This window comes from Nerophis ophidion, linkage group LG13 (genome assembly GCF_033978795.1).
Source record: "Nerophis ophidion isolate RoL-2023_Sa linkage group LG13, RoL_Noph_v1.0, whole genome shotgun sequence".
NCBI lineage: Eukaryota > Metazoa > Chordata > Actinopteri > Syngnathiformes > Syngnathidae > Nerophis > Nerophis ophidion.
In genome coordinates this window covers 57759446-57776542 of record NC_084623.1, presented here as the reverse complement: position 1 = coordinate 57776542, position 17097 = coordinate 57759446, and the positions used below count along the sequence as shown (strand labels likewise).

Genomic DNA, 17097 nt, shown 5'->3' with positions numbered 1-17097 from the left:
CCTCAAAATAAGGCACGGCGTGGTGTGACAAATAGAAAAAGAAGTGATTATTTACCGTGCTTTTAAGTCTGTGTGCTAGAAAAAGAGTCAAACATCAATACAGTCCATGTTTTAACATTTTTGTTGCAATCCTGTGCTTTTTCAGGTCAACTTTTGTCGCAAAATTCAGAAAAAGCTGCTTTAGCAATCACCAAAAAATGCCCACGAAATCCAGAGTGGACTGACTTTTGCCTTTCACATGGAGTCCAACTCAGAGGCCTCTCATAATTAGAGGGTATTTATTGTATAAAAAAACAAAACAAAAAAGGAAGCGCTCCAAACAGACACACTGAGGGAAACAAAACTAAAATGCTGGAACACAGCAAAACACTTACAAGTAATGAGGAGCGGACGGCGTCCACAAAGTATGTGCGTACTTGGGCTGAATAATGTCCCGACAAATGCTCAACTTAAAGAGTGCTAATTATAAACAGAAAACAGGTGAGGGGGTGGAGGCTTGAAGCTGCTGCAGGAAAGAAAAAACAGGAAGTGACACCCCACAATATAAGAGCGCAAAAACTAAAACTACGGCCAGAAAATGACCAAAAAAAAAAAAAAACCACGGCATGGTGTGACAAACAACAGAAGTGATTATTTACCGTGATTTTAAGTCTGTGTGCTAGAAAAAGAGTAAAATGTCAATACGGTCCATGTTTTACCATTTTTGTTGCAATCCTGTGCTTTTTCAGGTTAACTTTTGCCGCAACGTTCCAAAAAAACTTTTTTTGCAATCACCCAAAAAATGCCCACGAAATCCCGAGGGAACTGACTTTTGCCTTTCACATGGAGTCCAGCTCAGAGGGCTCTCACAGTTAGAGGGTATTTATCTAATAAACAAACAAAACAAAATGCTGGAACACAGCAAAAACCCTTACAAGTAATGAGAAGCATGGTGATGTTGTGTATACAACACATGTTTATGCTGTCTACTGTACAGGAACTAAACAACAGATTGTGTGTGTGTGTGTGTGTGTGTGTGTGTGTGTGTGTGTGTGTGTGTGTGTGTGTGTGTGTGTGTGTGTGTGTGTGTGTGTGTGTTTGGCTAATACTTGCATCAATGAACTCACAGATGAATATCTAATAGGTTCCTGCATCACAGCTTGTGTGCTACTAGTCGCTCGCATCGGATTTGTGATTCAATGCATTACAGCAGGATTAGAGCCGTATGTTGCGTGGGAAAACACACACACACACACACACACACACACGCACACACTGAACACCGGGGGGGTCTGACAAGGTGTTCTTGTGCCACAAGGTTGACTTGTCTGCTCGCTGTCTTGCATAACGAGTCCCCTCCTAATCTCCCTCACCATCTCTTATCAGACCGCTTTACCGCTTCTCCATAATCACAGCCGACTTTTGAAGCTAGACCACCCTCCTTTGTCTTCCGGCCGATGATCCATTACCACATTTATCAAGGCTTCTTATTTACATTTGCCTCAAGCATTTTTTCCCCCCCTCATCCAACATGCTCCCATCCTCAGCCTACGTGAGTAAACATGTCCCACATTTAAATACGACACAGTGGATTTAATACAGTACTGATGTAAAGCAGCGTCAAGGGGGCGTCGTGGGAGACGACGGAAGTTTGTAGCGTGCAGTCAAAAAAAGGGTATTTATTGATTAAACAAGCAAAACAAAAAAGGAAGCGCTCTGAACGGACATACTATGAGGGGAAACTAAACAAAATTAAAGCTGCAAGCAGCGTTGGTCGGGTCCGCCTTTGGCTGCTGCCCCCGAGACCCACGGCCGGATAAGCGTTAGAAGACGCCTTGGAGCCACTATTTTGAGAAACTTATTCATTGTGAAAGTAATGCAGTTGTTGTATTGAAGTGAAAATATCAAACTTCCTGTTGATTAAAGTATGTTGATTATTAAAATGTAGGTCTAAGTGAGACCTACATAGTGGTTTTTGTTTCATGTCTCTCTGACATTCCTACCGGAAGTTACAAGCAGTTTTGTCTGTTTTCTTCCTAGGAGCAGTTTGTCCGTGTTGTATTCCTAGGGAGGCGGTAGAGCGCAATTTTGAGTTTTGAGGTTAGGTTTTTTCATCAGATCGCAATTATTGCCAGACCTGATGTTTGTGTCAAGTTTGGTGAGTTTAGAAGCATTTTAAGGGGGTCAAATAACAGCTCAAAGAGGCAAAAATGACATTTTTTTAGGAGACTTTGCACAGGGGTTCTTTGAAGGCACGTAAAATCAAAACCTGAGAACTTATCAAAACTCTATTCTATACTTTTAATCAGAAGGGTTCAATCTCTCTCCTGTGCGAGTTTGAAGCCAAAACAACAAACGCACTCAGAGGAGATAATGTTTGAAGAAAGGTGACCGGTTTTTACAAAACTTTTGTTTTGAAGGGGGGATTGCAAACTTCCTGTTGATTTTTGTTGGGGGTTGTCAATCTATGACAAATAGGTCTAAGCGAGACCTACATAGAGGTTTTTGTTTCATGTCTCTCCGACATTCTTACCGGAAGTTAGCAGCAATTTTGTCTGTGTTTTCTTCCTAGGAGCAGTTTTTTCAGTGTTTTATTCATTAAAGCTGATTGCAATAAAAAAAAAGTATGTTTAATATATCATGCATTTGTTGTTAAAATAAAGCCAACAGTGCAATTTTTTGTGGTCGCCTTTATTATGAAAAGTACCAAAATACATGTTGGCACCGGCAGTTTGGCCCCGTGTCTTAATGAAACGTCTCTATAAAAAATAAATGAATGTGATTTCCTTGATGTTCCTTTTTGTCCTCAGGCATGAACGAGCTCTCCCCTCCGCCTCTGAACCTGCGGCGTTTGTACGCCGAGACCCTGGAGCTGGAACCCGTGCTGATCATCACCTCGCCCGGGGCCGACCCCTCCCAGGAACTGGCGGAGCTGGCCGTGGACGTGGTGGGTCGGAACCAGTACCACGAGGTAGAGTCGCTTGTTGTTGGCGTGGCCGTTCCAAGCTGGTGGCGTCTGCCCATGCAGCACCAATAAGATGAGGAGACTGAGCGTCCTCCTCTGTCTGCTCAGATCTCCCTGGGTCAGGGGCAGGCGGACGTGGCCTTGGCCTCGCTCAGAGAATGTTCCAGAAACGGAGAATGGCTCTGCTTGAAGAACCTCCACCTGGTCACAGCATGGCTGCCCCTCCTGGAGAAAGTAGGTCTTTTATATTCCTGTCTGAGATTGCATTTGTACAATGTTTACATAAGGTGTTCTAATTATTTTAATAAACAAATAAAACTTTAAAGCTGCAAGCAGCGTTGGTCGGGTCCGCCTTTGGCTGCTGCCCCCGAGACCCACGGCCGAATAAGCGTTAGAAGACGCCTTGGAGCCACTATTTTGAGAATCTAATGCATTGTGAAAGTAATGCAGTTGTTGTATTGAAGTGAAAATATCAAACTTCCTGTTGATTTTTGCTAAAGTATGTTACTAATTAAAATGTAGGTCTAAGTGAGACCTACATAGTGTTTTTTGTTTCATGTCTCTCTGACATTCCTACCGGAAGTTACAAGCAGTTTTGTCTGTGTTTTCTTCCTAGGAGCAGTTTGTCCGTGTTGTATTCCTAGGGGGGCGGTAGAGCGCAATTTTGAGTTTTGAGGTTAGGTTTTTTCATCAGATCGCAATTTTTGCCAGACCTGATGTGTGTGTCAAGTTTGGTGAGTTTAGAAGCATTTTAAGGGGGTCAAATAACAGCTCAAAGAGGCAGAAATTACATTTTTTAGGAGACTTTGCACAGGGGTTCTTTGAAGGCGCGTAAAATCAAAACCTGAGAACTTATCAAAACTCTGTTCTATACTTTTATTCACAAGGGTTCAATCTCTCTCCTGTGCGAATTTGAAGCCAAAACAACAAACGCACTCAGAGGAGATAATGTTTGAAGAAAGGTGACCGGTTTTTACAAATGTTTTTTTTTTGAAGGGGGGGATTGCAAGCTTCCTGTTGATATTTGTTGGGGGTTGTCAATCTATGAAATGTAGGTCTAAGCGAGACCTACATAGAGGTTTTTGTTTCATGTCTCTCCGACATTCTTACCGGAAGTTACAAGCAATTTTGTCTGTGTTTTCTTCCTAGGAGCCATTTTTTCAGTGTTTTATTCAAAAATACGATAGTGCGCAATTTTTAGTTTTGGGGTTTGGTTTTTTCATTAGATCGCAATATTCACCAGTCCTTATGTGTGCGCCAAGTTTGGTGACTTTTGAAGCATTTTAAAGGCGTCAAATTACAGCGCAAAGAGGCAAAAATGGCATTTTTTGCAAAAATTTTATTTTGAAGGGTTTTTTGCCAACTTCCTGTAGATTTTTGCTGAAAGAAGTGAGTGTATGAAAATTGGGTCTAAGTCAGACCTACATATGAGTTTTTGTTTCATGTCGCTATGACATTCCTAACAGAAGTTACATGCAGTTTTGTCTGTGATTTTTTTTCCTAGGGGGCGCTAGAGCGCAATTTTCATTTTGGGGGATTGGTTGCTTAATATGTTGGGAAGGTTTGCTATACAGACGTGTGTGTCAAATTTGGTGAGTTTTGAAGCATGTTAAGGGGGTCAAATTACAGCGCGTAGGTGCGGAATAATAATAAAACACAGCAGTTTCAATAGGGTCCTGGGCCTGCGGACTCTAATAAGGACCAATGGTTTTAACTCCAATAAAAGAAGCTTGAATGAATCTAAAACAAAACATGTATTTTTAAATTCCGTCTGCAACAATAATAGTGAGGCAGACGCACTAACCCCTCTGCCACCGTGAAGCCCCCAGGTTGGTCATGTAGATCAAATTTAGGGTTGAATACAAGGTTAGGTGATCAAGCTTAGTCAAGCTTTTGAGACTAGCGAAGTAGTTTAATGCCAAAGTTTAAGACTTGTTAGTTGGCTATGTAGTTCAATGTCAAAGTTGAAGAGTTAGTCATGTAGTTTACCAATACAGTTGAAAAGTAGATTAGGTAGTCATGCAGTTCAATGTCAAGGTTTGTAGACTAATGTGTTAGTCATGTAGTTTAATGACAAAGTTGAAGACTAGTGAACTGGTGTGGTAGTCAGGGTTAAATACTATATTATTTAGTTTAACGTTCGTGTTGAAAACGGGGTTAGTTAGTCATGGAGCGTGGCGACTTGTCCAGGGTGTACCCCGCCTTCCGCCCGATTGTAGCTGAGATAGGCGCCAGCGCCCCCCGCGACCCCAAAAGGGAATAAGCGGTAGAAAATGGATGGATGGATGGATGACCAACAATAATAGAAACAATTACCGCATTTTTCGGAGTATAAGTCGCACTGGAGTATAAGTCGCATTTTTGGGGGGAATTTATTTGATAAAATCCAACACCAAGAATAGACATTTAAAAGGCAATTTAAGATACATCAAGAATTAGGGATGCACCGAAATGAAAATTTGTGGCCGAAGCCAAATAAAACTTAAAATGCTTGGCTGAATACCGAATAATAAATGCAGTTTTTCACAATTTTTTTTATATTGCATAAATAGCCTAGAATAAATATTTAGACATGTTTTCCAAATAAAGTAATTTTTTATTGAATACTGAATTTTTTTAAAATATTCCAGTAGCCTTTGCTTTTTAAAAAAAGCACAAAGTTTTCATTTATATTAGGCCTTCAAACAAAACATGCATTCCAAAAAAAAAATAAAGTGCATTAAAGTGGATAAACCAGCAACAAATGAATTATTGTCCTTTTGGCAAAAGTCTGCTTAGCCACAGTAGATATGCTAATAATGTAAACAGAAGGCTCAAGTAAATCTCAATTAAGTGTGTGCTTGTAACCTCATACACTTATACAGGTACACAACATATGTGCTTGTAACCTCATACACTTATACAGGTACACAACATATGTGCATGTAACCTCATACACTTATACAGGTACACAACATATGTGCTTGTAACCTCATACACTTATACAGGTACACAACATATGTGCTTATAACCTCATACACTTATACAGGTACACAACATATGTGCTTGTAACCTCATACACTTATACAGGTACACAACATATGTGCTTGTAACCTCATACACTTATACAGGTACACAACATATGTGCTTATAACCTCATACACTTATACAGGTACACAACATATGTGCTTGTAACCTCATACACTTATACAGGTACACAACATATGTGCTTGTAACCTCATACACTTATACAGGTACACAACATACGTGCTTGTAACTTCATACACTTATACAGGTACACAACATATGTGCTTGTAACCTCATACACTTATACAGGTACACAACATATGTGCTTGTAACCTCATACACTTATACAGGTACACAACATATGTGCATGTAACCTCATACACTTATACAGGTACACAACATATGTGCTTGTAACCTCATACACTTATACAGGTACACAACATATGTGCTTGTAACCTCATACACTTATACAGGTACACAACATATGTGCTTGTAACCTCATACACTTATACAGGTACACAACATATGTGCTTGTAACCTCATACACTTATACAGGTACACAACATATGTGCGTGTAACCTCATACACTTATACAGGTACACAACATATGTGCTTGTAACCTCATACACTTATACAGGTACACAACATATGTGCTTGTAACCTCATACACTTATACAGGTACACAACATATGTGCTTGTAACCTCATACACTTATACAGGTACACAACATATGTGCTTGTAACCTCATACACTTATACAGGTACACAACATGTGTGCTTGTAACCTCATACACTTATACAGGTACACAACATATGTACTTGTAACCTCATACACTTATACAGGTACACAACATATGTGCTTGTAACCTCATACACTTATACAGGTACACAACATATGTGCATGTAACCTCATACACTTATACAGGTACACAACATATGTGCATGTAACCTCATACACTTATACAGGTACACAACATATGTGCTTGTAACCTCATACACTTATACAGGTACACAACATATGTGCTTGTAACCTCATACACTTATACAGGTACACAACATATGTGCTTGTAACCTCATACACTTATACAGGTACACAACATATGTGCTTGTAACCTCATACACTTATACAGGTACACAACATATGTACTTGTAACCTCATACACTTATACAGGTACACAACATATGTGCTTGTAACCTCATACACTTATACAGGTACACAACATATGTGCTTATAACCTCATACACTTATACAGGTACACAACATACGTGCTTGTAACCTCATACACTTATACAGGTACACAACATATGTGCTTGTAACCTCATACACTTATACAGGTACACAACATACGTGCTTGTAACCTCATACACTTATACAGGTACACAACATATGTGCTTATAACCTCATACACTTATACAGGTACACAACATATGTGCTTGTAACCTCATACACTTATACAGGTACACAACATATGTGCTTGTAACCTCATACACTTATACAGGTACACAACATATGTGCTTGTAACCTCATACACTTATACAGGTACACAACATATGTGCTTGTAACCTCATACACTTATACAGGTACACAACATATGTGCTTATAACCTCATACACTTATACAGGTACACAACATATGTGCTTGTAACCTCATACACTTATACAGGTACACAACATACGTGCTTGTAACCTCATACACTTATACAGGTACACAACATATGTGCTTATAACCTCATACACTTATACAGGTACACAACATATGTGCTTATAACCTCATACACTTATACAGGTACACAACATACGTGCTTGTAACCTCATACACTTATACAGGTACACAACATGTGTGCTTGTAACCTCATACACTTATACACGTACACAACATATGTGCTTGTAACCTCATACACTTATACAGGTACACAACATATGTGCTTGTAACCTCATACACTTATACAGGTACACAACATACGTGCTTGTAACCTCATACACTTATACAGGTACACAACATTGTAACCTCATACACTTATACAGGTACACAACATTGTAACCTCATACACTTATACAGGTACACAACATTGTAACCTCATACACTTATACAGGTACACAACATTGTAACCTCATACACTTATACAGGTACACAACGTATGTGCTTATAACCTCATACACTTATACAGGTACACAACATACGTGCTTATAACCTCATACACTTATACAGGTACACAACATATGTGCTTGTAACCTCATACACTTATACAGGTAGCCTACACAACATATGTGCTTGTAACCTCATACACTTATACAGGTACACAACATATGTGCGTGTAACCTCATACACTTATACAGGTACACAACATATGTGCTTGTAACCTCATACACTTATACAGGTACACAACATATGTGCTTGTAACCTCATACACTTATACAGGTACACAACATATGTGCTTGTAACCTCATACACTTATACAGGTACACAACATATGTGCTTGTAACCTCATACACTTATACAGGTACACAACATATGTGCTTGTAACCTCATACACTTATACAGGTACACAACATATGTGCTTGTAACCTCATACACTTATACAGGTACACAACATATGTGCTTGTAACCTCATACACTTATACAGGTACACAACATATGTGCTTGTAACCTCATACACTTATACAGGTACACAACATATGTGCTTGTAACCTCATACACTTATACAGGTACACAACATGTGTGCTTGTAACCTCATACACTTATACAGGTACACAACATATGTGCTTGTAACCTCATACACTTATACAGGTACACAACATATGTACTTGTAACCTCATACACTTATACAGGTACACAACATATGTGCTTGTAACCTCATACACTTATACAGGTACACAACATTGTAACCTCATACACTTATACAGGTACACAACATATCCCAACGCCACTATTCGGCCTTGTTCTTAACTCATTCCACCGAAGGCCGAATGTGGCTTTTTTTGCCATATTCGGCCGAATATATTCGGTTACCGATTAATCGGTGAATCCCTAATTTATTTATGGACTTTAGCATGAATCTATGCCGGCTTTATTTGTCACCTCACGTACGTAAACAGCTAATATGACGTAATATGTCATTAAATACACCACCGTGTCAATTTTGGTCCTCAAAAAAATAGCAATTTCTTCGTAATCCAAATACTTATTCACATTATACTTATTGACTATTATTTGTGCATATTGACAGTCAGTCGTCTTAAATAGACCGGATGTTGTGATAAAGTGTCCACTTCCCCTGGTGACTGCGTCTTTAAGGGAGGGGCATTTGCTTCTCTAATTACACTTTGACTATTTCTCTCACGTCGTCCCAGATATCAGTTCTTCCATTCATGCAGAGCCCCCTTTCAGCCCCAAACTCTCCGTCTGTTCCTCTTCACGGCTCCCTTTTTCTTACCCAGCCGCCAATGAGGTGGAGGTGGAGGCAGTCAGGCTTGAAATGAAAAAGTAGCGTGACAAGGGAATGATGGGGGCATGGAGCAAGGGCAGCCAGGACAGAATGAAAGAAATGCTGCTTTTATATACATATATATATATATATATATATATATATATATATATATATATACACTTGTGTATATATATGTATGTATATGCATTTATATGTATATATATAGTCGAGGTTTCTGTGGTTTATCTGTTATATACACACACATATATATATATATATATATATATATATATATATATATATATATATATATATATATATATATACATCCATCCATCCATCCATTTTCTACCGCTTATTCCCTTTCGGAGTCGCGGGGGGCGCTGGCGCCTATCTCAGCTACAATAGGGCGGAAGGCGGCGTACACCCTGGACAAGTCGCCATCTCATCACAGGGCCAACACAGATAGACAGACAACATTCACACACTAGGGCCAATTTAGTGTTGCCAATCAACCTATCCCCAGGTGCATGTCTTTGGAAGTGGGAGGGGCCTATCCCCAGGTGCATGTCTTTGGAAGTGGGAGGAAGCCGGAGTACCCGGAGGGAACCCACGCATTCACGGGGAGAACATGCAAACTCCACATAGAAAGATCCCGAGCCTGGATTTGAACCCAGGACTGCAGGACCTTCGTATTGTGAGGCAGACGCACTAACCCCTCTGCCACCGTGAAGCCCATATATATATATATATATATATATATATATATATATATATATATATATATATATATATATATATATATATATACCTACTCTATATACACTTTGCATGTATTCATCAGTCTAATATCAATTTGGTGCATTTAATGATTTATTCACAATATAAGAAGAATTGTATTAATTATATTTGACATTTTATTGTTTTAAAAAACACAAACCGAATGCACTTATTGGTAAATATTGTTGTTATTCACAGAGAAAGAAAAATATATACAACTACAACTACCTATCGTATTTACAAGACTATAAGTTTGGGAAATAAGCGCCTCCATGGAAATGCCCCCCTGTACCTTAAAGCAGTGGTCCCCAACCACCGGGCCTCGGCCCGTTACCGGTCCGTGGCCCGATTGGTACTGGGCCACAGAATAATTTTTTATTAATTTTCATTAAAAAAAAAAAAAAATATATATATATATATTTTTTTTTATTTTATTTTATTTATTAAATCAACATAAAAAACACAATATATACTTACAATTAGTGCACCAACCACAAAAACCTCCCTTTTTCATGACAAAGAAGAAAAAAAAAAAGACACACACGTATACTGTATATATATATATATATATATATATATATATGTATATATAAATATACATATATAAATATGTGTATATATGTGTATATATGTATATGTATGCATATGTATATATACGTTTGTGTATATATCTATACCCATATGTATATCTGAATGTATGTATACATATATATCAGTATATATATGTGTGTATATGCGTATGTATACAAATATGTATATGTATCTATGTATGTGTTTATATATGTACATATACTTATATGTATATATGTATGTGTGTATAAACATATTTCTGAATGCATATATACATATATGTATATATATACATATATATGTATGTATGTGTATATATGTGAATACATACGTATATATGAGTATATATATGTGTGTATGTCTATACTTATATATGTGTGTGTGTGTGTGTGTGTGCATATCTATATACATTTATCAATATATATATGTGTCTACATATATATACATACAAATATACTGTATTTATATATGTGTATATGTATAGTATGTATATATATATATATACACACAGTTTATACGTGTACAGTATAAGTACAGTATATGTGTCTATATATATATATATATATATATATATATATATATATATATATTATATATATATATATATATATAGTCTGGTAGGATAATTTCCCATCAGGCATCACTGGTCCTCGCTTTCACATTAAAATAACTTAGATTTATATCGTGCTTTTCTAAACACTCAAAGTGCTCACAGAGAAGTGGGACTCAACATTAGTTTTGACAAATGCCTAACAACTGTAAACGCCATGCCAGAGACAGTCGAAACGATACGGTACCGGTTCCTGATACCGCTACTCAACCTTGCTACTTTTGGATTTGTTAATAAATAATAATTGTGTGTGATATAAACATTCATAAATGAGCTGGTTTAGACATCTGCTGTCCTGTTGTTTGATCTTGTTTTGTTGACACATGTCTGAGTGTCATTTGTCAGTTTGATGGCAGTCGTGTTTACTTCATGTTGTGCTGGACAGTCAGCTCAGTCTCGGCTCAATCTGGGTTTTTGTCGCGCCCTCAAAGGTGTTAATACTGTAAGTATTGTACTAAGTACACCAGTTGTTGGATTGTAACGTGTGTCTTAGTTGTAGTTTTTATTAACAAATTTGAAATCGCCATGTAAAATCGCTAATGCTAATCAGTAGCATGTCAATAGCAAAGCCAATGAATATTAGCATCAAGTTTTTGGAAAAGTGGAGCCTTACTTTACTGACGTTAGTGTTTTTTTTAGTCAATTCCTTGGTCGGCATTGACAATTGCAACATTACCTGGAGTTAGTTTGCCCGAGCCCGCTCTCAGTGCTGCTGGAGTGGTCGCCAATTGCCATCTTTGACGTGACACCAAAGTGCCGTATTGGGTGACCATTCCTACGCCTTACCTGACTGAAGTACGACCCCGCCCCCTTTTCACAGGAGCTGAACGCCCTTCGCCCCACGGGAGGTTTCCGCCTCTGGATGACATCCGAGGTCCACCCCAGGTTTCCTCCCATCCTGCTGCAGTCCAGTCTCAAGATCACATACGAGGTACACGCCAGGGTCTGGAACCTGCATCATCATTATTTGCCATGTCAGGGAAAACACTTGTGTCTTCTCTATGTCATATGCCGCCATCATTTATCTGGCCTGTAGCATCATTTCAGGTGGCCCACCGCTCCATTTTATGTGGTCTGCCACATCATTTAAGTGGCCCGGTGCATTTTATGTGGTCTGCCACATCATTTAAGTGGCCCGGTGCATTTTTTATGTGGCCCTGCTGCATTTAATTTGATGTGCCACATCATTTTAAGTGTACTGAGCATCATTTAACGTGGCCCACTGTTTCATTTTTCCTCGTCCTCTGCATCCTTTTAATTGATGTGTCCTGCCACATACTTTTACTTAGTCCACAGCATCATTTAGGTGGCCCTGCCGCTATATTTTGTGGGGTCCACCACTTCCTTTTATGTGGTCTGCGACATTTAAGTGGCCTACTGCATGTTTACGTGGCCCTGCCGCATTTTTTTATGTGGTACACCACTTAATTTTATGTGGTCTGCGACATTTAAGTGGCCTGCTGCATGTTTACGTGGCCCTGCAACATTATTTTATGTTGTCTACAAACATAATTTTTACGTGGCCCACTGATTCATTTTATCTCGTCCTCTGCATCCTTTTAATTGATGTGTCCTGCCACATACTTTTACTTAGTCCACAGCATCATTTATGTGGCCCTGCCACTTATTTTATGTGGCCCACTGTTTCATTTTACCTCGTCCTCTGCATCCTTTTAATTTATGTGTCCTGCCACATACTTCTACTTAGTCCACAGCATCATTATGTGGCCCTGGCGCTTCATTTATGTGGCCCTGCCGCCTAATTTACGTGGCCCACTGTTTCATTTTATCTCATCTTCTGCATCCTTTTAATTTATGTGTCCTGCCACATATTTTTACTTAGTCCACAGCATCATTATGTGGCCCTGCCGCATTATTTATGTGGCCCACTGTTTCATTTTATCTCATCCTCTGCATCCTTTTAATTGATGTGTCCTGCCACATACTTTTACTTAGTCCACAGCATCATTTATGTGGCCCTGCCGCGTTATTTTATGTGGTCCACCACTTCATTTTATGTGATCTGCGACATTTAAGTGGCCTGCTGCATGTTTATGTGGCCCTGCTGCATTATTTTATGTGGTCCACCACATCATTTTATGTGGTCTGCAACATTTAAGTGGCCTGCTGCATGTTTATGTGGCCCTGCAGCATTATTTTATGTGGTCCACCACATCATTTTACGTGGTCTGCGACATCATTTATGTTGCCCTCTCCCTTTTTTATTCGGCCCTGCCGTATTATTGCATAATTTTTTTTGTCCCACCGCTCCATTTTACATGGTCCCCCACAGCGTTTAAGTGGTCTGTTGGACTATTTGAAGTGTTCTGCTGGAGAGTTTTTTACGTGGCTTGTGGCGTCAATTTCCGTGGTTCGCCACATAATTTAAGTGGCCAACTGCATTTTTTGAGTGGCCCTGCTGCATTAACACGGCCTGAGCATCATTTATGTGGCCCACTGAATCATTTTATGTAGTTTTAATTCATGTGTCCTGCCACATACTTTTACTTAGTCCACAGCATGATTTAGTTGGCCCTGCCACATTATTTTACGTGGCACACCACTTCACTTTACGTGGTCTGCGACATCAATTAAGTGGCCTGCTGCATCTTTATGTGGCCCTGCCGTGTTATTGTTTCTTTTTTATTCTGGTCCCTTGTATTACTTTATGTGGTCCAGCAATTCATTTTATGTGAGCCACCGCTTTATTTTAAAGTGACCCCTGTATCATTTATGTGTCGTGTCACATAATTTTATCTAGCCTACCACATCATTTTACGTGGTCTGCGACATCATTTTACGTGGAACTACCACGTCATTTAACTGGCCTACCACATCATTTTACGTGGCCTACCACATCATTTTACGTGGCCTACCACGTCATTTTACGTGGCCTACCACATAATTTTACGTGGAACAACCACATCATTTTATGTTGCCTACCACTTCATTTTTATGTGGCCTACCACAGCATTTTATGTGGCCTACCACATCATTTTATGTGGCCTACCACATTCATTTTACGTGGCCTACCACGTCATTTTATGTGGCCTACCACTTCATTTTACGTGGCCTACCACGTCATTTTATGTGGCCTACCACGTAATTTATGTGGCCTACCACGTCATTTATGTGGCCTACCACATCATTTTCTGTGGCCTACCACATCATTTTATGTGGCCTACTACATCATTTTACGTGGTCTGCAACATCATTTAAGTTGCCCTCTCCCTTTTTTATCCGGCCCTGCCGTATTATTGCATCATTTACAATAATACGCCTGAATAATGTACTCCAGTTCTTCTTTGTGTGTGACCTTGCTACTTGCTGTGGTCCATGTCTGCAGGATCCTCCTGGGCTGAAGAGGAACCTCCTCAGGACTTATGAATCCTGGTCTCCAGAACAGATCAGTAGAGGTCTGCTTGCCTCCACGTGGTCACTCTCCATCCTTAGATTGTGCATTCTCACTTTAAAAAGATGGCGGTCAGAAGATGGTGAGACATGATTGACTTGCATGTTTGTCTTCAGGGGGACAACTGCTGAGAGCTCAGTCCCTCTTCTGCCTGGCCTGGTTCCACGCCGTCTGCCAGGAGAGACGCAACTACATCCCTCAGGTCACACTCTCTCATGGTTCTCAGGGTTCCGTCATCCAGTCCATGCAAAGTGTGTGTGGAGAAGAATTCAGTGTAGAAAAACACAAACAACAACCCAAAGAACACAAACAAGAACACTTGAAAACAAACAAGAACACGACAAACAAAAACACAAGCAAGAACAAAAAGAACTCCAACAAGAACATGAGGAACACAAACAAGACCATGAAAAACACAAATAAGAACACACTGAGCACATATAAGAACATGAAGAACACAAACAACAGTATGAAGAACACAAATAAGAACACACTGAGCACATATAAGAACATGAAGAACACAAACAACAGTATGAAGAACACAAGAACAAGAAGAACACAAACAAGAACATGAAACACAAATAAGAACATAAAGAATACATGAACGCATGAAACACAAACAAGAACATGAAGAACACAAACAAGAACACAAACAAGAACATGAAGAACACAAACAAAAACATGAAGTATCTAAACAAGAAAAATGAAGAACACTAACAAGAACATGAGGAACACACACAAGAACACATGAACACAAACAAGGGAAAGAATAATATAAATAAGAATGCAAAAAACGCATATAAGGACACAGAGAAGAAAAAGAACCCAAACAAGAGCGCGAGCACAACAACAAGAACACACGGAACACAAATGAGAACATAAACACAAACAAGAACATAAATAAGAACATGAAGAACACAAACAAGAACATGAAGAACACAAACAGGAACACGAAGACATAAATAAAAACACGAAGAACATAAATAAGAACATGAAGAACACAAACAAGAATATGAAGAACACAAACAAGAACATGAAGAATACAAACAAGAACATGAAGAACACAAATAAAAACATGAAGAACACAAATAAGAACATGCAAAACACAAACAAGAAAATGAAGAACACAAACAATAACATGAAGAACACAAACAAGAACAGGAAGAACAGAAATAAGAACACAAAGAACACATAACAACACAAAAAAAGAAATAAAATGACACGGACCACAAATAAGAACATGAACAAAAATAAGAGCATGAAGAACACAAACAAGAACATGAAGAACACAAACAACAATAAGAAGAACACAAGCAAGAACATGAACACACACAAGAACATGAAGAACACAAACAAAAACATGAAGAACACAAACAAGAACATAAAGAACACAAACAAGAACATGAAAAACAAACAACAACATGAAGCACACAAGCAAGAACATGAACACACACAAGAACATGAAGAACACAAACAAGAACACATGGAACACAAGGATGTAGTTAGTTTAAATCCACATGTATATATATGTTTGTTCATGTCTGTAGTTGTATCCTTCATGTGTGTGTGCGTGTGTGCGTGTGTGTGTGTGTGTGTGCGTGTGTGTGTGTGTGTGTGTGTGTGTGTGTGTGTGTGTGTGTGTGTGTGTGTGTGTGTGTGTGTGTGTGTGTGTTGTTTCCCTCCATGGTTGAAATGCTCCAAAGTGTGTGACGTGTTTCTTCCCCCTCTGCTTTTAGGGCTGGACTAAGTTCTATGAGTTCTCCTTGTCAGACCTGCGTGCTGGTTTTGAAATCCTGGACAGGTTGTTTGAAGGTGAGAACCTCACTTCCTGCTGACACTTCATTAGGGACGACTGCAACCTGCAACCCATACACTACCAACCCCCACACCTGGGAGTGCATACCTCTACTCTACGCTACCACATTACTCAACACTACCAACTTACTCAACACTTACAAATTACTCAACACTACCAATTCACTCTACGCTACCAACTTACTCACCACTACCAACTTACTCAACGCTACCAACTAACTCAAAGCTACCAACTTACTCAACACTACCAATTTACTCAACGCTACCAACTTGCTCAACACTAACAATGCTACCAACTTACTCTACGCTACCAACTTACCCTACGCTACCAACTCACTCAACTCTGCCAAATCACTCAACCCCACCAATTTACTCAACACTACTAACTTACTCAACACTAACAAATCACTCAACCCCACCAATTTACTCAACACTACCAACTTACTCAACACTAACAAATTACTCTACACTACCAATTTACTCTACGCTACCAACTTAATCAACACTACACACTTAATCAACGCTACCAACTT

At 39.1% G+C, this 17097-nt stretch overlaps 1 protein-coding gene across 1 annotated transcript in view; it reads left to right on the top strand.

Moving 5' to 3' along the window:
- Positions 1 to 17097, top strand: part of dync2h1 (dynein cytoplasmic 2 heavy chain 1) — a 256786-nt gene that overhangs the window by 201879 nt on the left and 37810 nt on the right. The window contains 6 exon segments of the mRNA XM_061919267.1: positions 2790 to 2950; positions 3053 to 3178; positions 12158 to 12268; positions 14684 to 14753; positions 14866 to 14951; positions 16486 to 16561. Of these exon segments, the coding sequence (XP_061775251.1) occupies positions 2790 to 2950; positions 3053 to 3178; positions 12158 to 12268; positions 14684 to 14753; positions 14866 to 14951; positions 16486 to 16561 (630 nt within the window).